A 24,830-nucleotide genomic window follows, 5' to 3' on the forward strand; every position below is an offset into this window, starting at 1 on the left:
CATTTGCATCATAGCATCACAAATAGAGGGAATTATATCTGCTAGAGCTCACCAAAGTTCAGTCCTTGCATCCATTCAAGCAGCAGCAGGGGATATATGAAGTATTCCAGGGGAAAGCAATCTTGAACAGGTGGAAATGCTACCACTGAGTAACTACAGAGAATCTCTATATGCAGGGTTTGTTTATTTTTCAGCTGGAACTCAAGTTCCAGCACCTCTCAGGTGGGTGCCATTGGCATTTTAAGAGAACAAGGGAGGCGTTCATGCTGAGTTGATGCCGGCACCTCTTTTTCTAGAAAAAATATCCCAGGCATTAAATGTTCCAGATGGGATGATGGTGCTTTTGGAAATCTGAGTTCTAGAATGTATTTCCCCACACCCAGAAATTAAGCTCTGATAAGAGGATTTGCTATTACTGTACTGCTTCAGTGTCCTATGGTTTGCAGTGCTGGAGGGGTAGGGCATTTTATCCCATTTATTACATCAGATAAGCAGTAGGAACCCTCTATGGTCCAATCCAAACAATATTTTCTCAAGGGCAAACACTGCAAATGAGGCCAGAAGTGTCCAGAAAAGTCAGGTAAGTCCTATCTCAGGTTTAGCTCAATGTGCAGTAGTCAGAGCAGTCTCTTTTTTGTTATTGCTGTTGTACTGCAGCAGTGCCTTTTCTTTCATGAGTACACAGACTTTTGAATTCCGTTACACAGTGCAAGGCTGAACACATATTTTATGCCTATGATTTCTAATCATCTCCTAGGTATTGAACAGAGAAATATAGAAGGGCAACTGTGGACAGTGGATAGGACAGAATATTAATACTGCAAAGAGATGCGGGAGAAAAGCACAGCAAAATTTGTGTTCTCCACCCTCATCCTCCTTTAGAATTGGCACTGCCACAGAATATTGAGTAAATACTGAGTGAATGCTGTAAAGACATGATGTGAGTAGCTAAATAAGTAGACTATGGGTCTCAGAAAGACAAACTAGCTCCATCAAGGTATTTGACAGAAGGCAAGCTAGACTATCAACACTGGGCTGCACAGTATTTTAAAAACAAAAGCTGTGGCCCTCTTCGTCCTAATAAATGGCTCCTGACTTCCTTTGGCCAGTGTATGGAGAAATAAAAGCCAGCCTAAAAAGACTCAAAACCACTTGGCAAAGGAGTCTTTAAAAAGTAGCACCAAGTTTTCAGTTTGTTGAACCTGAGAAGATTGTTCTGTCCTGTGCTGTGTATTCCCTTTCAATACTTTTACACGGTGGTTTTTCAGTGGGCAAGCATGTAAAATAATACATTTCCTTACATTGTTATACCATCATTTGAATGCTGTCCTGCAAACGTCCTGTTGTGGTTTTATGCCTAATGTTACCTGTATTTTGCCATCAGCAGATATCCATATGACTTGTATTGTGACCATTGCAAAGCAGGCTTAGAGCTTATTTTCCTTGCTAACAGTTTGTTTTAAGCAGACAGGACAGCAAACTCCTTTAAGCTTCACAGGTGTTGCACAATCGTTCGGTGGACACGATTCCACGTAACAGGTTATCTGGCCAACCTGTGTTAGGAAAATTATAGCAACAGCTTAGCACACATCCTAATAAAGTGTTCAATAGCGAGTGACATTATTCAGCAAATATCCCCCCACAACTGGCATTATGCCATGAGCTACTAAGATCACTCATTTAATCAGTTTTCTACCACAGAACCCACATTTAATCTAATGGTTATTAATGTCAGCTGTGTTTAAAGTTATTGTCCCTAACTCACACTTCAATGTATGAGACTCTCTACAGTCCAATGGACATACGAGATAATAGCTAGCTTATCCTGAAAAATCTTCAAGAGTTTGAATTGTGTAATCTGAGTTAAATTGGAAGAAATTTCAGGAATCTTCTTCTGTTTATTCAGTAATCTGCATTACCAGATTTCACTAGTTTGGGGAAGGCGTAGGAAACAGGACCCCTCTAGCCAGGCCCTACCCACCCCCCAGACCACACTAGCAAATTTCAACCATGCCTTTGGTTTCTGAAACATTAGCAGGCATTGCTCAAAACATTTTACAGCTGTAAGAACTAAGGGCTGGCTCTTCAAAATAAAATAAAATAAAGCTGGGATTCTTAGGAAGCCAATTTCTGTGCCCATTTCCATACTGTTCTGGCAGTAGCTCCTTTGATGAGAAGACAAGCCAGTAGACTGACTGAACAGAAGCTTGTCTTGCTGGCAGTGAAAACTGTTGAGGCCAAAACAGCAATCAAAGTTCCAGCTGTATTCATTATTCTCACTTCTTCAGTTTGCAAGTGCAAAAACTGCAATGGCAATTACCTTTATTTACAATTGAGAACACTGCAAAATCAGTATGATGTTGGAACCCTATTCATGCTTACTTGGGAATACGCCCCACTGAACACAATGAGCCATGTCTAGGTAAGCGTGGAGACGCCATATTCAAACCATGAAAATGAATATTCTGATTACTCACTTTGCATTCGCACGTGGTGCACGGGTCTTTTTTCCAGGTTTCGTTACTGGAATAAGATTTACCCTTTTCGTCAGTGCATTCAGATCTACTGAGCCGTGATTCAAGTTTCTTTATCTGAAGAAAGGCAGGAAATCCTTGTTTAGCTATCTGTATACTAAAAGCATTCTCATTACCTTTCGTATGCAAGCCAGTAAAACCACAGAAACACAGCCTTCTCTTAAGTACTCAAATTGTATCTAGTTTGTTTTACTGAGAGATGCAGTCCAATAGGGTTCCTGGCTGGTTGTGGAGGCTGAAGGATGCATTTAATGTCACATTTCATTTGACTGTCAAAAAGCTCTGCTACTGGAGGGAATGGGGTCAAGCAGAAGTTATAGTCTGGTAGTTTCCAAAGTGGGTATTTCTGGTCTGTGACCGTAATAAATCAATTCATTCATTCAAAGTGGGTGGTACTGCCCCCTGGAGGGCAGTGGGATTACCTAAGAGGGGGCGCTCTAAGAGGCAAGGGGGCAGTAAGAGGTATAAAAGACTATGATACTTGATCTGGTATTACCAGATCAAGTTTATCAATTTTGTTGAATTTTTTGAACTATATTGGATTTTGGATAAATGTGCAATTAATTGCTACTGTTTTGAATTTTGCTGTGTTATCATATGCAAAAGACCATTCTGAACAATGCTTTTTATAGGGTAGGGTGCACTGGGGGATGAGGTTATGGAACCAAGCAGGTGATGGCCTGAGGTTTGGGAACCACTGTTCTAGGCCCAAGATTTGCTGCTTGTTGATGGCATGTATTCACACATGAAAGGGCATATGTGTGTAACTGAGGATGCCCTACTCACTTCAAGAGATGGAAGCCAAGAGATGGATTTGAGATGTCCAGTGTTGAGCACAATGAAGTTACATATTTATTGTATGTATATCCAGCCTTCATTATGAGCTCAAAGCAACATTCATACAGTGGTGCCTCGCCAGACGAAAAGAATCCGTTTCGCGAGTCTCTTCGTCTTGCGGTTTTTTCGTCTTGCGAAGCAAGCCCATTAGCGGCTTAGCGGATCAGCTGATAAGCGGCTTAGCGGATCAGCTGATAAGTGGCTTAGTGGCTTAGAAAAAGGGGGGGGAGGAAAAAAACCCCGCAGGAACTCGCAAGACATTTTCGTCTTGCGAAGCAAGCCCATAGGAAATTCGTTTTGCGAAGCACCTCCAAAACGGAAAACCCTTTCGTCTAGCGGGTTTTCCGTCTTGCGAGGCATTCGTCTTGCGGGGCACCACTGTAGTTCTCCGCCACCCTCACAATAGCCCTGTGGGAATCCTTTTCTCTCTCTCTCTCTCTCTCTCTCTGCCTCTCTCTCTCTCTCTCTCTCCCTCTCTCTGCACTTCCCTGTATCTCAACTACAAGTGCTAGTCTTAATGCACAAGTGTTCCTTCTCTCTCTCTCTCTCTCTCTCTCTCTCTCTCTCTCTCTCACACACACACACACACACACACACCTGGATCTTAAAAATGCTTCCACTGCCACAAGGATTCCTTCAATGTGTGGAAGGGCCTTTAATTCAGTGGGGGGGGGAACTGTTCTTTTACCAATTCCTTTCACCACTCTCGTGCCACCTTCTATGCCATCCTAGAGGGTCAACCAGACCTCCAGTGAATTGTTTTTCCTGTGTGCAACTCTCAACCCATTCTGCAGTGGGTGCCGATAGCATATTTTCAACCCATTACATGCATTCTTTCATAAAATGAGCAGGGAGCTTAAGACAGTGACTCTCCACCCACTTATCTGGGTGTAAGCCCCCTTGGACTCGTGACACTTACTTCTGATCAGACATGTATGGGATTATACTGCTGAAACACTTTCTGTGCCACACAGTCTAATATTATCTGAAGAATCTTTTTTATGTTCACCTGTTTTCTGAGGTCCGTGATAGTTTTTTGCATGTCACCAACAAATTCTTTGAAGTCATTCATGACGGGTACTTTCTTGCGCTCATCAAAGGATGAGATGGTGAGGTTAGAAAATTTATTCTCCCTTGCAGAACTGCAATGACAAAAAGTTAACCAGTATATTAAGCAGGAGGGGCAACCCATTTCTTTTTTGATACGTAGACGTTTCTATAAAGAAGGTTAGTTTACTAGTATGCTTATGCTGTATAAATTAGGCTTAGGTGTTTCAATCCCTTGCAGATCTAGCAATGGCAGAAAAGAATTAGGAACTTTCCACAACGGTTATGATTTGCAATGGTGACCCTTTGGTGCTGAATTAGATGCAGAGTTGATATAGTCATTAAAAGTTCTTAGACTTCACATAGTGAAGACCAGATGGCAACTGCTTTCTCCTCAAGATGTTTTTGAAATAGGTGTTGCTGCTGTAACAGAATTCTTTCACGATGTGAAACTTGGCATAAACTTTACCGCATGCAGAAAAAAAGAATATGCTGATTGGCAGGTGTTCCCTTTATTGAGCTTTACATTCTGCAGACTTACCGGTAAAATAAATGCCAGTAATACATTCCAAAAAAATCAGAAGGCTAGCAGTCTAATAAAGTGCTTTAATCCTCTCTCCTCCCCATGTTACTTGAGATAAGGATGAGAAAGCCAGCCAAGATCAGGAAAGAGAATGCAGATTTAAAAGTCTACAGCAACAAGTGAACACATGCATTATTATTCTCCAGTGTATAAAATGTGACCTATGTAGCAGAATTACTATTTCCTCTTCCAACAGAATCTCAGTTTTACTTACAAAGAAAACTTAAGCAACACTTAATGAAAGAAGGAGAATGGCGCTGAAGGGAAAAACAGCACAGTGTAGGATTCAGTCCTAACATCCCCATTGTACTTGAATGCTAAAAAACGGACCCCTTTGTATTGCAGGAGGGTTGGAGAAGAAGAGCATAGGCTTGAAACAATCTGAAAAGGTTGACCAAAGCAACATTGTTTCAGCCATTACTCACTAAGTCTTTACACTTCACCATGGAAAGATGTTACATCATTAAGGTGTAGAATGACCCTGTTATTCTTTAGAAGATATATGGATATTTAATTTTATATTAAATATCCATATATTTGAAAAGAATATATATTTAAAAGAATGCTCCAACTACCGCACAATTGCACTCATTTCACACGCTAGCAAGGTTATGCTTAAAATTCTACAAGGCAGGCTTAAGCAATATGTGGACCGAGAACTCCCAGAAGTGCAAGCTGGATTTAGAAGAGGCAGAGGAACCAGAGACCAAATTGCAAACATGCGCTGGATTATGGAGAAAGCTAGAGAGTTCCAGAAAGACATCTACTTTTGCTTCATTGACTATGCAAAAGCCTTTGACTGTGTTGACCACAGCAAACTATGGCAAGTTCTTAAAGAAATGGGAGTGCCTGATCACCTCATCTGTCTCCTGAGAAATCTCTATGTGGGACAAGAAGCTACAGTTAGAACTGGATATGGAACAACTGATTGGTTCAAAATTGGGAAAGGAGTACGGCAAGGCTGTATATTGTCTCCCTGCTTATTTAACTTATATGCAGAATTCATCATGCGAAAGGCTGGGCTGGATGAATCCCAAGCCGGAATTAAGATTGCCGGAAGAAATATCAACAACCTCAGATATGCAGATGACACAATCTTGATGGCAGAAAGTGAGGAGGAATTAAAGAACCTTTTAATGAGGGTGAAAGAGGAGAGCGCAAAATATGGTCTGAAGCTCAACATCAAAAAAACGAAGATCATGGCCACTGGGCCCATCACCTCCTGGCAAATAGAAGGGGAAGAAATGGAGAGATTTTACTTTCTTGGGCTCCATGATCACTGCAGATGGTGACAGCAGTCACGAAATTAAAAGACGCCTGCTCCTTGGGAGAAAGGTGATGGCAAACCTAGACAGCATCTTAAAAAGCAGAGACATCACCTTGCCAACAAAGGTCCGTATAGTTAAAGCCATGGTTTTCCCAGTAGTGATGTAGGGAAGTGAGAGCTGGACCATAAAGAAGGCTGATCGCCCAAGAATTGATGCTTTTGAATTATGGTGCTGGAGGAGACTCTTGAGAGTCCCATGGACTGCAAGAAGATCAAACACATCCATTCTTAAGGAAATCAGCCCTGAGTGCTCACTGGAAGGACAAATCGTGAAGCTGAGACTCCAATACTTTGGCCACCTCATGAGAAGAGAACACTCCCTGGAAAAGACCCTGGTGTTGGGAAAGATGGAGGGCACAAGGAGAAGGGGACGACAGAGGAAGAGATGGTTGGACAGTCTTCTCGAAGCTACAAACATGAGTCTGACCAAACTGCGGGAGACAGTGGAGGACAGGAGTGCCTGGCGTTCTCTGGTCCATGGGGTCACGAAGAGTCGGACACGACTAAACGATTAAACAAACAAAAATTTTATATTCCCAGTCACAGAATAGTGTATCCTGGAAACAGCAGAGCAGGAATTTCTACTCTGCAGATGCATACTGCTTCTAAAGGTAATAATAAATACAACGAAGAACTTGACCTCTTTCCATCTCTTTGCAGCTGATGGAAGTATATAAAACGGTAGCATTTAAAAGGCAAAAACCAGGTTTGTTGTTGTTTTTTTGGTCTTCCTTGCTTTTTTAAATAAAATTTTCAATTATTTAATAGTATTTTTATTATATGTTAAGAAGTGCATCATATTAATTTTAACCCTTGTTTATTGTTGTTTCATAGTGCTGAAACATGCACAGCCCCCCCCCATTTTTATTACCTTTGCATGTTTTTAAATGCCTCTCACTAGAAATAAGCATATGTTAAAAGACTGACTCATAAACAAATGGAAGATTAAAGACTTGGTGATTGTGCCAAAAATGTAATTTAGGTGTGTTGTTGATGCAACTCATAAATTACTTTGCCTATGCACTGAAGACATGACGTCATAGTCCTAGGAAGGCCCATCTATCATCCTAGGTGGAAAAAGTACACCTGGATTAGCAAAGCTGTTCGGGATTTTTATGATTAAAAGCCCTGTACATTAGTAGGACATACAAGATTCTTAAAAAATAAATGTTATTTGCTTTAGAACTGGAATTGTATTAATTAAAGAATCCAATAATCCTGTTCCTAACATGATATTCTGACATGTTTGTTGCTCCCCATTAACAAGGCTTCCCCATATATCTCCCTCGTAAGATGCTATGGCTAACTAGAGCCAAATGTCATCAGCATACTGATGACACCTCGCTCCAAAACGCCTAATGACCGCTCCTAATGGCTTCTTGTAGATATTAAACAGCACTGGAGATAACACACCTTTGTTGTATGATTCACAATCCACTTGGTCTTATCAAAATGATTTTGAATAGTAGTCTGGCACTCAGTGCATGAATCTCTGGAAGGATAGCAACCCATAAAAAATACAACAGCGCAAAAAATGACCGCATTTTGGATCACACAAGGTAGCCAACCTTGCAATCTGAATAACCATGTATTTGCCCCAAATTATTTTTCCTATGTAAGATAAAACAAGTCTGGGATTCCGAATGATTGCTTGTGATGCATTTGCCAAGAAAGAGTTCTTTCTAAAGCTATTTAATTATGAAGCACTTGAAATAAAAGGAATGCAACTTTTGGAAACGAGTAAGACATACGACCTCCTAGCTGATAAGATACGGCCACATTCCTAAAATTCATGTGCTGAAGGACAAAAGTAAATAAAGACTTGCAGCAGAGTGTTTGGGAGGTGTCCAAAGACTTCTGTGCCTCAGTAATAACATGCATGTTTACATATTGTCATTTTTAAAAATAAATGAATAAATAAATAAATAAAACCTTTACCTTGTTTTTGACATTTTCATGTGCTTTGATGGCTTGTCTTCACGGAAACTGAAATCAAGGGAACGTCTTCCTCGAAAGTGGTAAGAGAATGCATTGAATTGTCCTCTAGTTCTACAGTCTGAAATTGAACAGAATGTTATGGGGTTTATGAACAAGTTTTCGGATTTTAAAGACATGTGAGTTAAACCACAGAGCCTAGGACTTGCCTATCAGAAGGTCGGCGGTTCGAATCCCCGCGACCCGGGGTGAGCTCCCGTTGCTCGGTCCCTGCTCCTGCCAACCTAGCAGTTCGAAAGCACGTCAAAGTGCAAGTAGATAAATAGGTACCGCTCCGGTGGGAAGGTAAACGGCATTTCCGTGCATGCTCTGGTTCGCCAGAAGCGGCTTAGTCATGCTGGCCACATGACCCGGAAGCTGTACACCGGCTCCCTCGGCCAATAAAGCGAGATGAGCGCCGCAACCCCAGAGTCGGCCACAACTGGAGCTAATGGTCAGGGGTCCCTTTACTCTTTACCTGTTGTGCCCAGTAAACTGTAATTGGCTTTTTAATTTTCTGGCTTGGAAAACTGTATGGAAAAGCTCAAAATAACCTCTTCCCTAAAATCTTTTAGTGAAATATCAAGTACCTCTCTGAGAGACATACAGAGAGAGAGAAACTTCACTTACAGTGAAATTAAACATCTATAGGAAGTTGGAGGCCGAGGTAGGCAGCTGTTTGCAGGTGCTATATACTTTACCCCTTAAGAGATGGGAAGACAGGGGTGGTGAATAGTATGGGAACTCACACTAGGGTTGTGGAAAGCTCTCCTACAGTAGATTTGCTGGCTGAGAGTGGAAGAGAATGTTAGTGACGTGCTATTTACTGCTGAGAGAGGAGGTTTGTTCATCAAAGTTCAGGGGGCATCACTATGCAGATCTGTGGTTTGAGAGGATTGGCTTATGTTGATGCTTTAAGATGTGTGTTTCAGGAAAGCTCAAAAGGGCAAGAAAGCTGTCAAGGGTATTGGAAGAAAAGGAAGATGAAATATTAATCACTTTTGAGAGAGACACACATGGAGAGAAACTACTTTGCTTACCAGATTAAAACAGTAATTCTGTGGCGGCAATGGTTTGTCAAACTAGTATCTGGGTTTTGTTATTATGCAGAGGAAGAGCCACTTTGTTTTTCTTTTTATTACACTGCTTTACTACTTGCTAAACGTTCCAGAAAGAGATACATTTCAGTAACAAATATAACTTAAAATCTATTCTGGAAAAGTATTTAGGAGCAAGGAAAACAGGAAGGATAATGAAAACAGATACATTCTATTATGTAGTGTTGCAATAATAAAAGACTCAATAAAAAGGCCAGCTTTTTATAGTATACACCTTGGCCAAACTGTCAAATTTTGATTGACAAGTGCTTGTTTGCAGAATAGGAGCAATGTTTCTCATTTCAATATATAGAGGAACAAAATGTCTGTAAGTGTAATAGCCTCTTCTTGCTTTGTCTCAAAATAGTGAAAACTTCCATTAGCTGCTGAGGAAGAAAGGGGTGCAATGGGAACAAATTTGGAATTGGGAGAGCCTGAAATATAAATACCCACGGTTTGAAGATCCTCACCCACGGTTTGAAGATCCTCACGCCCTTTAGAGTAGGGCCTAGGCCCCTCCAAATTCAGCTGCAGCTCAAAGTGGGCCTCTGCTAGTGTGTCACCCTTGCCAGTTCTTCCTACTTTTTCCTAAACCAACAAAAACCTTAATCTTTGGGAGAGGGGTAACCACCTGTGTTATGTACTGAAGTTCTCACCCTGGGCCAGCAGGGGGATACTGTAGATAGTTATGCAAATAAGGGATTGGAAGTGACGTTCAGTGATTGGATAGTTTTAGAAAGTTGTTACAATTATGTGTACTGGAGCTCTATATAAGCAGGCTGACTGAACCCTTCAGCTCAGTTCTGTTCTGGCCTCTGAAGAAACAAGAGCTGTTTGAAGAATCACTGTGTCGTCTGATATGTTCACCCACAACTTAACAACCTGTGGTGAAGGTTCATTAGAGATAATGTAGGCACTGGTGACCTCTTCTTGATGGAAAATGGAGGTCCTGATCATGTTGAGGACTGTTATTCCATTGGGGCTCATGGGATTTACATTTCTTTCTGCCTCTAAAAGTGAAGGGGTTGGGGCAGGAGGAGACTACAAACTTCACGCACGCCAACTAAATTCCAGTGCAGAAGAGACAATGAGTCCTGTCTTGTTCCTAGTGAGCTTTCACAACTGCCACTTCCTCTCCTTCCCAACTGCTGTTATTGTTTTGTCTGGGAAGGGGCCAGGGGGAATTGACCAGGATGACTGTCTAAGAGATAAGGATAAACTTTACTGTAAACAGTGCTAGCCATAGACTTCTCTTGAGGAGAGCAGATGAGGTTCAGGCAAAGTGAGCCAATGCATACTCACATGCTACAGTCCAAACTGAACATGTATTAAGCATAATGAATACGACGTCTAGGTTTTGCCAGATATGAGCCACTAAAGCACAGTGCTTATTAAATACTTGTATATCACATGGATACTCCATCTTTCTTCAAATGTCCTTATTGGGGAAGGAGGGCATGCATGGGTGTTTTATTTTTCATCCTTTCTCACCAGCCTTTTAAGATTGGGTTAGAATGGTCATTCCAGGGGAGAATGCTCACTTCTCAAAGATCTCCCGACAGGGCAGGGATTTGAACCCATGTCCCTAGAGTCCAATTTTAAGAAGTTTTGCGCTATGCCACCACATTCAGCAGGATTTGTGCAAGAAGAACTAAAAGCCTTAGAACATCTAAACAGCTGCTTTGAGAAAGGAACTTAATAACCTATTTTCCTCAACTTGTTTCCCTGCCTAATATCAATGAAGTTATTTCAGAGGTCCAGAGGGTGGCAACACAAGAATGGTCCTTTACTGTGGTGGCTCCTCTTCTGTAGAATGCTCTCCCTGGGAAGGCTCACCTGGTACCATGATTATATATATCTTTCAGCACCAGGCAAAAACGTACCTCTATAACCAGGCCTTTGACCATTAACTATCTGTAGCCTTTTGGAAGTGGAGGGATGTTTTTAATGTATCTATGTGGGGGGGGGGGTTGGTCTGTCTGTTAATTGCTTTATCAACCCAAAGCAACTTAGATGCAAACAAATTCAATAAATAAATAAATAATAATAATAATAATAATAATAATAATAATAATAATTGCTTTTTCAGAATAATTGTGTGTGGGTGTCTATCTACCTTCACAGCAATCTTGCCACATCCTGAGATCTACTTTAGGAATTTCATCACAGCTTCCATATCCATGTGGGAACTCAGCGACTCTGAAAACATCACGTTGCACTCTGGTTATGTTGTCGCCATTGTCACACAGAATTCTGGCAAGGGATGCCTGCTTGATCTGAGTCAACTGAGATGGAGTAAACACACCTGGATTCTCATGCCATAACCTATAGTCTCACATAAAGTAAGAATAAATCATTAGACAAATCTCAATTAAAAAAAATATGGATAGAACATTCAATCGGAAGATGGGATTAAACTCTGCAATTATCAGGACTGTGGGTGGGAGTCAACTAAGTTGTTGCATGCATGGAACAAGGTATGCTTGCACAATCGTGCTCCACCTCCATGAATCACCACTGCCTGATGGCGAGTATTTCTTAGCTCACCTGCCATTTCGACCCTTAAATGAAAATCCAATGTCAATATATTAAAATACTCCAGTACACCAGGACTAGTCTGTCCTTTGAGAAGATAGGCAAATTGCCTTGAGCATTAAAATAACTGCAAAATGGTGGTCAGTTACTTACTGTTCTTTGTGAGACATACACTGAAATGAGCTCACAGTCTTTCAATAAAAACCCACTCCATGTTTTACTTCCCTTCACTTACATGGTGGGAGAGGGGAGGCAAGCCCTTTTTTTGGTGTTCCTATTATTAAACAGGGACACGGGTGGCGCTGTGGGTTAAACCACAGAGCCTAGGACAAGCCGATCAGAAGGTAGGTGGTTCGACTCCCCGCGACGGGGTGAGCTCCTGTTGCTTGGTCCCTGCTCCTGCCAACCTAGCAGTTTGAAAGCACGTCAAAGTGCAAGTAGGTAAACGGCATTTCTGTGCACTGCTCTGGTTTGCCAGAAGCGGCTTAGCCACATGACCTGGAAGCTGTATGCCGGCTTCCTCAGCCAATAAAGCAAGATGAGCGCCGCAACCCCAGAGTCAGCCACAACTGGACCTAATGGTCTGGGGTCCCTTTACCTTTACTGTTAAACAAGTCAATCAGACCTGAGAAGCTGGAACTCTCTCAGCTGAGTGCCATTGCCATAAGAGAGGCGTTCATAGTGAGTTCCAGCACCTATTTTTCTTGAAAAACAGCACTGTTAAGACCATGGGCCCATAGCACTAGGCCACATTAAATGGCAGTGGCTGTCCAGGAAGACAGGGACCTTCTGATGCTATCTGGCAATGCTATGGATGGAATCTGTTGCTTCTGCATGCTGAGCAAATGCTCTACTGCACATCATTCTGGGATCTAACAGCAGATTCTGATCTATATTTTGCCTACCTTTCAATTTTCCTGAACATGCCCCCCCCCCACCAATTCCTACATTTTTACCACAGGGTACTCTTCCTCCTATACTAGCCAGTTATGGTAACTGAAAAATTAATTAAGCATAAGAAAGAGGATACACAGCCACTATCACTGATTACTGTTAAGATGGTGAAATTATTAATTTTGAATTATTATTTTTTTGTTTTCTACCAAAACTTACCTGTCCCCATCTCGGAGACGCTTAAACTGTGTGCTCAGGAGACACATCAGTGTTGGTCCCAATCTGCTACCAGGAATTAAATCTTCCACCATAAGAGCAGGAAACAAATCTATGTTCAGTGGTGAACCATATAACCTATTACAAGTAAGATGAATGATTGAGGATTTATAAAAATGAATTCCAAATACAGTGGTATCTCAGGTTACATACGCTTCAGGTTACATACACTTCAGGTTACAGATTCCGTTAACCCAGAAATAGTGCTTTAGGTTAAGCACTTTGCTTCAGGATGAGAACAGAAATCGTGCTCCGGCAGCGGGGCGGCAGCAGGAGGCCCCATTAGCCAAAGTGGTGCTTTAGGTTAAGAACACTTTCAGGTTAAGTACGGACCTCCGGAATGAATTAAGTACTTAACCTGAGGTACCACTGTATTGTTAAATTTCTCCATAAATATACCATATTTTATAAATATTATATTAAGGACTGGTTAACTACAATAGGAAGCCCTCCCCCCCCTTTTTTTGGTAATGTATACAATATCTTTTTTGTTGTTGTGTTTTGTTTTCTACATGTGTACTATTTCTTGTTTCTTCTGTTTTGTGTCTTATCTTACTCTGTGCACCTAAAATTTTGTATATTTTTCAGTAAAGAATATGTAATAAAAAGTAAAAAAAAAAAGGATAAATGATTGAAGATCATACAGTACACACAATTTCAGCCTTATACCACTCTGAAGAATGACAGCTGAAATGTCACACAGTTGGAGGTAGAAAGATGGCAGTCTGGTTTTTACTTTGGTTGCCTTCCCCTTGTGTGTTTATGTAGGACTTAATTTGAGCCAATGCTCCCATTCCCCTTTTTTCTGCACTCGCTGATTGTTTGGATGTGTACAGTGTCTTTCCTTCCCCAGACTGAGGATGAGATCACATCTGTAGCATTAGTCAGCACAGCTTCCAGGCAGGTTTGAGCCCTTATTTCCATTTGACTTCTGAAAGCTGATTTCTAAAGCAAGGTAACGTAAACCTTTGCTGTAACTCAGAAGGTAACCTCCAACATTTTAAACATTAGTTGGTTCAGCAAATCTATTCAATAAATCTTATCTATCTAGATAGCACAAGGCATTCTTAGTTTTGCCTAAGGGCAGTAGTGTCATATGCAAGTTTAAATATGTGTATATAATATATTGACAGACTGCCATGAAATTGAACATTCTGGGTTGTATCCAATGCTGCTGGTTCCTCCTCCTCTTCTCTCCCCTATAGCCCAACCATGCACTCTCAAAATCTCTTTTAAAGAATCAGGAGATCCTCTGGAGCAGATCTGGGGAGCATGCAGGGAGAGGAGGAGGAGAAGGAAAAGTCCTGTTGTGTGAGCAGAAGTGTTGGATACAGCTCTTTGAAAGTACCGTATTTTTTGCTCTATAAGAGTCACTTTTTTCCTCCTAAAAAGTAAGGGGAAATGTGTGTGCATCTTATGGAGCGAATGCAGGCTGCGCAGCTATCCCAGAAGCCAGAACAGCAAGAGGGATTGCTGCTTTCACTGCGCAGCGATCCCTCTTGCTGTTCTGGCTTCTGAGATTCAGAATATTTTTTTTCATGTTTTCCTCCTCCAAAAGCTTGTGGTCTGGTGCGTCTTATGGAGCGAAAAATACAGTACATAACTTACAATTGAGTGTTTTATTGTTTTTGTTTAAAGAAATAAGAATGTTTAGTTCCCACCAAATAAGTACATTTTTATTTTAAGTCACATTTATCTAACACTTACCTCCTGAGTTTCTCTCTGATGTCAGGATTCTTGATTTCATTTTTCAAATCTTCAAACGTGTGAGCTGAAGAAAGGTTACAGTAAACTCTAAAATCGTGGTAAGGTGGTACTCCGTGATCTCTACCTCTTTGAATATTCATTGCGGCCAGATCTAACGCTACTGCCCGTGCCATGGAGAAAAGCCTCTCTGTCAATTCCGTATTGAGCAACTGCGACGTTACACGCATCTTACCAGCGACACCAAATAAACCCCTTAGAAGCGGGTCAATGCCTCCTTCGTTTACAATGCGAAACGGGGAGAAGAACGCTTTATGAAGAGGTATGTGGCCTTGTGGAATAGTCTCAAAGTTTTCATCCAACCGATACAGTATGGGATTGATCAGCGTGTGACCAAACCTAAAAGCGGCAGTTGCAAATTCATTAGTTATCCCAGAATTAATATTGGGGTCGTAACCTTTATATTCGCCAAGCATCTTCAATCCTACCTCTCCCAAAATCTTAGGCAGCCAGTGGCTGTACGTTATGTGTTGCATTTCTGCACCCACAATCTTGCGTGTTTCGTGATAAATTGTATCGCCGTCCCAGTGTGGGTTGAGTTTCAGCAACTCTGTGGCAATCCTGTTGTGTTCTCTGAACCACAAGGTATGCATGCTGGTGAGTCCCAGCTGTTCATTGGCGCGATGGTCGCCGGCTAAGAAGCAAGGAATCGGGCTCTCATTCTCATCCCGCATACATTCAGTTGGTGGGCCGGTAGCAAATGGGAGAAGAGGCTTCCCAGATCTCTGCACAATGCCCTGTCTCAGAAGCCCCCTGTGGCTTGCCAAATCTCTGATTTCTTGTGCCTCGTGATCCGAACTGCCATACACATTGGATGCATCGATATAGGAAGTCAGCTGGTTGATCTGTTCTCGTGGGTAAACCGAATTCATGAGAAGGGAAGTCATGCCGCTTCCGCACACCGGGCTGGAACGCACAAAAAACATGCACCGCGCTCCGTTCCTGACTCGAGGGTCGTTGGGCGGCACCATGATGGAGAAACACGGGGGGTCGTTTGTACAAACGGAGCTGCAGTGCTGGCCATCAGAAAACCTGGCTTCACTCAGAGCAGCAACGGTGGAGTCCAGGTCATGGTCTAGGAATTGGCCCCATTGCATCAGCATATGGCTAAACTGGTCGTCAGGGGTTATTGTTTCCGTCCCGATCAGCGTGGTTGAAACCAAGCGTGGCATTGGGAGTGTGTGTCCATTATAACGCCGGTTAGCTCCAATGCCCCTTGGCAAATTAAATCCGTTTTCGTAGACCGACTTCAGCAAGCGTTCAAAGGCTGTTAGGGAGGCTCCCCACATCGGATGCTGCAAGTTATTGCAGGTCCCATCATGTGTTCTGTATTTCTGGTGATAGCACATATCTGAGCAGTTATTCACACGCCTATGGGCCGTGCAGCCTGAGAGGTTAGCTATCAGATTCAAATACTGTGGAGACACAAGGTCATTATAGTGATAGCCTGAAACAGATAAGAGAGAGAGAGAGAGGGAAGGATCAAATACCTTTTAAGTCCTGGAAACAAAAATGCTATTACTACATGCTTTAATCAGTTTTAACCATGTAAAATCTACAACACTGATAAACTAATTAGTTGGGGGGCATTTTAAATCAGGGTACTGTGAGTTAAGGGGCACAGTTCTTTACCTTTTGAGGCTCTTTTGGTTCTGGTGTGTTACTGCAATAGGGAACGGGAAAGAAAATATTAAAGATAGCCATTTTCTTTCGGAAAGAAGGCACAGGAGCTATGATGAATGATAGCTTCTGTTTATTATATCATAAGCTAGAATGCTCCCTCTTTCGATATCTCAAAAGGTGTGACATTACTTGATCTATTAATCAACCAGTTGACTTCACACACAGTCATTACTGAGAATACAGACCCCCTTGAGTACAATGGGGCTTGCCCACGAGGAAGTGGGTGTAGGGTTGCAGATCACCTTTAGGAGGTAGCACAAAAAATATTCTTTTCCTAGTAGTATTTTTAAAAAAACTTACTTAAAGTAATGGGAGACAAGCTACAAATAACTTAATCACAAACTTTTTTTTATTTTAAAAAAACTGATCCACCAGTGCCCTTGGTTGCACATAATGCTGGCATAATACAATGCTATGGAAATTAATTTTTGCATGAGCTGCAGCTTCCACAATCCCTGTTTTGCTTCCTTGGTAGGGCAGCAGCTTAGGGGTTATGTATTTTGTCACCTGTTTCTCTAAAACAGACATCTGTTAGAAGCCAAGGCTTATTCGTAAAAAGAGACAATAAGAAAAAACTAAGATCATTTCAGCCATATCCAGTATGATTGTATTATTGCCAGAATTGTTTGTGAATTACTTTTTAAGAATGATTAAAATTATTTTATATAATATTTAATCTAGAAATGTTAGGATTTTATTCACAACTATTCTTGAAAATGGTTTGTTTCGACAAGACTGCTATCAAATATATCACAACAGTTCCACACACAAAAAATATACATTGTCAAAGTCATGATCTGGATTTGGAGAATGCGACAAGACAATAAACGACTCAGTATATATTATCTGTTTAGTCCGAATTATGTGGAGAAATCTGGGTAGTTGAGTTACTCCGGTAACGTTTCAAAACCATGAAGCATAGAACCTTGTGCTGAGTTCAGGGTTTTGAGTTTAAGTTTTTAGTATACTTTAATAAAACTCACAATTACTCAAAACAGAAGAACCATCCTAAGGAAAAGTATTTCCTTTCACATGATCAACCTGGCTGCAGCAGTTCATTACCTGCCAAGTCCTAGCTGTTCTGCCTTTCTAAGATTTTAGTATAGCTTCCAGCTACTTGCAACATGCCTCAAGCACAGATAACTGCCAAAAACAAGGCCTTGGAGGGATTATTAAATAATTGCTTTACAAATGCCAGGTTATGCTGATACATTCAGACTAAGGATATGGGTATTTCACCGGGGCAATTATTAGGCGTTGTCAGAAAAGGTGATTACAAAACACACTTTAAGCAGTGTGGATATAGAGTTGCTCATATCCTCAAGCAGCATTCCACACTGGAGGGAAAGAAGTAAAGAGTCATATGTGTTTCATTTGTGAAACCCTCGGATGAACCTTTATGGTGCTAAAACATCTTATTTGCATTTTGCTTTCAGAATAAAGTATGCAGTTTGAGAAAAGAGAGACACTTCGAAAGAGAAGAATGAGGGGAGAGAAAACATTTTTTTAAATCCCGCTATGTATTATTTTTGAATTTAACCTGTTGTGTAGGTGCTATTTGAGGCACTTACAAAGGTTTCACATACTTCATTCCAGCTCATGGAGTCTACACCACTCCTTTCAGCTGTTCGGTGCCAATGCCATGTGTCAATGGCTATTCCTTCATTTGGGGCACAAACTATCTCAGCCCCAGCCTGCAGCTCAAGAACCCTAGCTTCAAATTCCCAGCCTGTTCCTTCACCCACCACAACTTTCTTCCCACCCAAGCACTTTATGTTTGTGATGGAACATTTAATTTTACCCCCAAAGCACCTTTTCTGGAGGGAAAATGAAACCAGGTTGCTCACCACCATTGCTTTTCACTTTGCAGTTTAGATCAGAGACATCTTCCTGGCGCAAGACTTTTTTTAAAAAGAAGGTTTCAGATGTGCATTTCATTTATTATATACAGCTAAAACCCTACGCTCAAGATACACCAGCCGAGAGGACAGAGGAAGTGGAGAAGGCCCACTATGGAACACAAGGCATGCTACTGTCACAAGTGGTACACTGGCAGAGATGCTCAAATCTAGCAATGGAGCTGGCATAGCTGGGAATGGCATGTCCACACCGGCCAAATCCACCTTTAGAATCTGGCCCTGATACCAACGATGGAACTCACAGGAGGGATATGTCTGCCACTAAACTGATTTGAAAACAAAAACCACACAACCCACAACTGACCACCAACTCCTAGTCCCACAACAAAACACAGGACATAGCATAACACACATGACATAACTCTACACCCAGTGACAGCACACAACATCTGTATACAAGCTTCTGACAAACAGGCCAAAACCCGGACGATAAGGCACACAGCACTGGACTATGCCACTCCAGGCTAATGTCATGCATAATTAGAGCACACAAGGCAAAAGCACTGACTTGTTCCATTTAGGTCAACCATCAGACCATCTTGCACATGTTCTTGAATTAGCTGCAATGTTCTTTCGAATATTTCTCCAGCTCTTGCTTGCTCAACAGTGTAAGGATCTCTTGGGTATCGAAATAAGGCCAGCAGATCATTTGGAGAACGAGGACGGCTAATAGATGAAAACAGGAAGAAGACATAAAAGTAAAAGGGTAAACAGAGCCCTCCAGATGTGTGCGATAAAGCGGCTGTGCCCTTAACACTATGTGCTGACTGGTGACTAATATGAAGACTACGAACTATAAAAGCTCTAAATGTTATATTAAATCATCGGCAATGAGTCGTTCATAAATACATACCTTGATTGCTTATCCCCCAAATGGCAAGCAAGAAATAAATAAATAAAGTATCAGCAGCTGACAACTTCACATGGTTTGTTGAGTAAGGACTGTCAAGCATGCTGCATGACCACAAAACGAAACAAGGGGAAAAGAACCCCTTGTTGGCACATTTCACTAGATTCACTGTGTACTGGAGTATACAAAATCTAAGAAAATGTTTCCATCACACGCATTGGGCAGGACTCAGCTAATGAGCCCCATCAGCGAGAGCCTTGACAAAGACTTTCATTTGCACAATGGGGCTTTCCCTTCTCTTCCCTCCCCCAATGTGGCCCACAAAATTGGGTGTTTGGGAGGGAGAGGTCAGGAGCTCATGGGGGGGGGGGAGAGAGAGAAAGACCTGAGTAGAAAGCTATACATGTGCACGACTGGGATCCTGAAAGTATGCTTCAAAACTTGTGAGAGTTGTCTCCAAAGATAAGCTAGTGTTGTTTCAAAGGGGGACAAGTGAGAACATAGGAACACAAGGAGAGCCCTGATGGGATGGAACAGTGGTCCATCTACTCCTGCATCCTGTTGCCACGGTGGCCAACCAGATGCCTATGGGAAGCCCATGAGCAGGACTTGAGGACAGTAGCACTCTCCCATCTTGGGAAGTACACTGCCTCCAACTATGGAGGTAGCGTACAGCCATTGTGGCTAGCAGCCACTGATGGCTTTGTCCTTCATGAATTTGCCTCACCCTACATTAAAGGCATCCAAGTTGGTGGCTGTAACTGCAGCCGAAGAGTGAGTTCTCTATGTGTGCTGCATGAAGAAGTACTTTTGTTATTTAATAATAGTAATAGTTTTATTTTTTATACCCCGCCCATCTGGCTGGGTTCGCCAAGCCACTCTGGGCGGCTTAAAGGGGTAAAGGGGACCCCTGACCATTAGGTCCAGTTGCGACTGACTCTGGGGTTGCAGTGCTCATCTCGCTTTATTGGTCGAGGGAGCCGGCCTTTGTCCACAGACAGCTTCCGGGTCTTGTGGCCAGCATGAATGACTAAGCTGCTTTTGGCGAACCAGAGCAGCACACGGAAACGCCGTTTACCTTCCCGCTGAAGTGGTACCTATTTATCTACTTACACTTTGATGTGCTTTCAAACTGCTAGGTTGGCAGGAGCAGGGACTGAACAACGGAAGCTCACCCTGTCACGGGGATTCGAACCGCCGACCTTCTGATTGGCAAGTCTTAGGCTCAAGCGTTAAAAACCTCCCCATACAGAGCTGCCTTCTAAAAGTTGTGTAATTCTTTATCTCCTTGACATCTGAAGGGAGAGCATTCTACAGGGAGGACACCACTACTGAGAGAGGCCCTCTTCCTGGTTCCCTGTAACTTCACTTCTCACAGTGAAGGAACCAGCAGAAGAAGAGGAGGAGGTGTTTGGATTTGATATCCCGCTTTATCACTACCCGAAGGAGTCTCAAAGCGGCTAACATTCTCCTTTCCTTTCCTCCCCCACAACAAACACTCTGTGAGATGAGTGGGGCTGAGAGACCTCAAAGAAGTGTGACTGGCCCAAGGTCACCCAGCAGCTGCAGGTGGAGAAGCGGAGACGCGGACCTGGTTCACCAGATTACGAGTCTACCACTCTTAACCACTACACCACACTGAGGAGGACCTCAGTGTATGGGCTGAGCAATGGGGGTGGAGACGCTCCTTCAGGTATACTGGGCTGAGGCTGTTTAGGGCTTTAGAGGTCAGCACCAACACTTTGAATTGTGCCTGGAAACATACTGGGAGCCAGTGAAGATCCTTTTGGACCGGTGTTATATGGTCCCTGCAGCCACTTCCAGTCACCAGTCTAGCTGTTGCATACTGGATTAGTTGTAGTTTCCAAGTCACCTTCAAAGGCAGCCCCACGTAGAGCACATTGCAGTGGAGAATAGTAGTACTTCCTCTTTTTCCTCCCTAAAATAGTTGTACAGCTTCTATGGGGAAGGTTTTGAACTGGTTGGGCTTCTACAATTACTTGGAAACTGGAAAAGCCACATGGCTGTGATTTAGGGAATCGGATACACAGATTCTGCACTTCCAGTCTCCAAAGAGTCAGTGGGCCTTAGACTAAGTGCTCCCCAACCTCCAGTCCACACAACCAGTAGAAATATCCCAGAAGCTTAGTTATGCCTCAGTGGGAAAGCGTTTTGTGCTACACCACCCACTGAGATTGCAGGCAACTGATGTGTGGATATGCCTATATAGGATTACTTGTGAAGAGAGGGGGATTTATCGTAGCTAAAAGAATTACAAGATGTAGAGTATCCAGTTGATCTTTGAGCAAAACTGCCATGTCCCCTCAAGCTACTGTTACAAAATGAACAAGTAATAAACCAGCACACTGTCATGATGAAATAAAATAAAACAAAAACCCTCCAGACAATACCTGTCAAACAAATGTGTACGGGTTGAGTTTATTGCTCTGTCAACAGTAGCAATTGCTTCAACAATTGAGCTTGCTACAAACTGATCTCCATTTCGACTGACATCAGGAACTAGAGAGAGGGGGGAGAGAAAAAAGCTGCAAATTTATCCACATACAAAAATGACTCACTATAAGCAAAGTCTAGACACGACATCATTTGTGTATTACAAATCAATCTCTTTTTTCCTAAAAAGTTTTACTTTTACAGCTGAAATTTTTCAATATATTGAGAACATCCTTAAAGAAAAAACAGATTGCATTGGGAATGCCTCCATTCTTCTACAAGTTCAATGAAAAGGTATAAATTACCATTAGTATTTGTTCTTTGTTTTGTAATAGAAAGGTGTTAAAGAACCCCAAACCACAATGCCATATAAGCCAAAGACACACTTAAAATATGTGAGCCATGATAGATTCACACTGTCTAAAAGGCTCTGGGCTTTTTCTTGATCACTTGATCCCATTACCTTATAAAACAGATAGGAGTTTCAAAGGCAGTGCATTGGAAGAAAGAAAGCAAGAAAGAAAGCAATCTCTGACTCTTTAGGTCTTCCTAAAGCAAATCCAGGGTTCTCAGCTGCAGCATGTAATCTTATCTGTATCTTAGCAACATTTCTGATCTAGAGGGGGGGAAAGGCTGGGTGGTCTCTAGGAAAGATGAAAGACTCCTATTTCTTCTCCAAGCCCTGGAAAGCATTTTATCTCTTCAGTGTTCTCAGTCTCTTGAAATTCTGCCACAACTTCCCTGCACACCTTCCTTCTAATAGTGAATGCAAGTGGTGAGTGTCAACAGAACTGTAGCCATAATAGCCACTGAGGTTTGCAGAAGTACAAAAACCCCCACAGCCCAACCCTTTAAAATAAGCCAGGTGGAACAAACCTCGCCAAAAATAGCCCATTCCAAACTCTAGATTACCTTTCTAACGGCATCCTCTGAAACAGGAGACAATGATGTATATTCTTCTTATTAGTGAATTTGCTGGCAGACACCTTATTATCGAGCCATCCAAAGAATAATTAAATATGCAGTAGAAATTATCTTCCCTTGGTGTGCTAGACACTTGTGTTTCAAAATACCTTTCCATTTCCCTCATTCCCTGCAACCCTTCCCTTTTAAAGTAAAGGTAAAGGGACCCCTGACCATTAGGTCCAGTCGTGGACGACTCTGGGGTTGCGGCGCTCATCTCGCTTTATTGGCCGAGGGAGCCGGCATATAGCTTCCGGGTCGTGTGGCCAGCCTGACTAAGCCGCTTCTGGCGAACCAGAAGTTTTTATAATTTCTACATTCTACCACCAGTTACTGCATTGCCAGTGAAGCCTCTTCTCTTCTGAAGATCCTGGTAATTTTTTTAGAGAGAGACTTCCACACCAACTGCAGTTTATAAATCTTACCATTTACACTTAGTACCATACTAACTGAAGAATATCCAATTGTATTCCTTGCAACACATTCGTAACGGCCTTCATCCGCTGGTCCAACATCACGAATGGTAAGAAATCCCTCAGGGCTAATGTGAAATTTTCCACTTTCAGTGACTTGAACACCATCCTGCAGCAAATCAGAAAGCCAATTTAATTTATTGTTTTAAGTCCACCTGCTGGTGATAATCAAACACTAACAAACTTAAATAAATTAAAAAATACATTGTATTAATAATGAGAGCTATGCATGAAGAATATAGGATGGGATTCAACTGTAAGCAGAAGTCCTGTGTGCCCCTCAAAATTGGCTCCAGAACCCCCCAGAACAGCATGCAAGGAGAAGGGATTGTTCCTTTTGCAAGTTGAAATGTTTGCCTTTGGCTGGAGATGAATTCCTCCCATACTATTACCAAGTAGGAGGGCAACTTTTGAGTCATATATTCAGCATTTCATTTATAAATTACAGTGCTTTGTATAATTTTAAAATTTATAAGCATGGAGATTGGAGGATGGGTCATAGCCAAATATTTTCACAGAATTCAGAAAGCATTAGAACTATTATTCCCCTCCTGCTTACTGTTCCAAAGCTCTCTTCGACCATTCTTGTTCAAATTTATTTGTCTTCCTTCCCTTTGTCAAAGGCTTTGCTACACATTGTCACTTCCTACAGTTTAATATTCCAGGCTCTCAAATGAGGAATTTCTCTTTTTTCCAGTATTTTGCATATAAAGCCCTTGCTGCTAATATCATGTATATAAGCTCTTTGCCTTTAGGAAGCATGTTTTCCAGATTAATTGCATTGTTAAGTACCTGCAGTTTGAATAACTTTTCCAAACACATGGTCTCAGAAAGAAGTGAAACTAATAATTTATACCAAGGCGCCACAGCTGTCAGCTACTATATGCTTTGTAAAGAATGAACTACACAGGAATTTGAAAACCCATTCTTATTATAAACATGAGTTTATTACCTTATTCCATGTTATTACTGGCTCAGGCTCTCCTTGAGAACTGCATGGAATCTGCACATTTGTGCCAACTACTACTGTCATATCACTTGGAACATTACCAAACACAGGGGTTACTAAAAAATAAAATAAAAGTTGCACAGAAGCAATGACAAGTGGGTAAAAGTCTTTAAACAGAAACATTCACATTCATTGAGGCTACAGTTGTACACCCACAAACCTGAGGCTAAGCCTCACTTAACTCAAAATTGCTTAAGTCTGAATAGATATGTATAAGATTATATTACAATAGTACCTTGGAAGTCAAACGTTATCCACTCCGGAAGTACATTCAACTTCTAAAACGTTCGGAAGCCAAAGTGTGGCTTCCAATTTGTTGCAGGAAGCTCCTGCAGCCAATTGGAACTCGCAGAACCCGCACTTCGGGTTCCAAAAGAATGTTCACAAACACTCACTTCCGGATTTGTGGCGTTCGGAAGCCAAAATGTTTGACCCGCAAGACTTCCAAGGTGCAACTGTATAACAGGGCAATCCTATTGAGCCCCTGACACCTATGAATGTCGACTATAAATAAGTCCCTTAGAGTTCAATGAGACTTAGCTCCAGGTGTGCAGGATTGCATTATAAAGTACAGTGATACCTCAGTTTAAGAACAGTTCGGTTTAAGAATG

The 24,830-nt window shown here is 41.9% G+C and overlaps 1 protein-coding gene across 2 annotated transcripts in view; it reads right to left on the reverse strand.

Moving 5' to 3' along the window:
- Nucleotides 1-214: 214 nt before the first annotated feature.
- Nucleotides 215-24,830, reverse strand: part of PXDN (peroxidasin) — an 80,128-nt gene continuing 55,512 nt past the window's right edge. For both annotated transcript variants that reach the window (XM_081856778.1, XM_081856779.1), the window contains 11 exons: nt 24,163-24,275; nt 23,163-23,319; nt 21,732-21,840; nt 18,979-19,136; nt 14,812-16,315; nt 13,048-13,182; nt 11,516-11,724; nt 8,267-8,384; nt 4,381-4,513; nt 2,478-2,591; nt 215-1,553 (listed from right to left, as the gene is read on the reverse strand). In XM_081856778.1, the coding sequence (XP_081712904.1) occupies nt 1,428-1,553; nt 2,478-2,591; nt 4,381-4,513; nt 8,267-8,384; nt 11,516-11,724; nt 13,048-13,182; nt 14,812-16,315; nt 18,979-19,136; nt 21,732-21,840; nt 23,163-23,319; nt 24,163-24,275 (2,876 nt within the window). In that variant the 3' untranslated portion in view covers nt 215-1,427. The remainder of the gene's footprint in view (nt 1,554-2,477; nt 2,592-4,380; nt 4,514-8,266; nt 8,385-11,515; nt 11,725-13,047; nt 13,183-14,811; nt 16,316-18,978; nt 19,137-21,731; nt 21,841-23,162; nt 23,320-24,162; nt 24,276-24,830) is intronic.

This window comes from Podarcis erhardii (assembly GCF_964252035.2).
Source record: "Podarcis erhardii genome assembly, chromosome: 3".
Taxonomy (NCBI): Eukaryota; Metazoa; Chordata; class Lepidosauria; order Squamata; family Lacertidae; genus Podarcis; species Podarcis erhardii.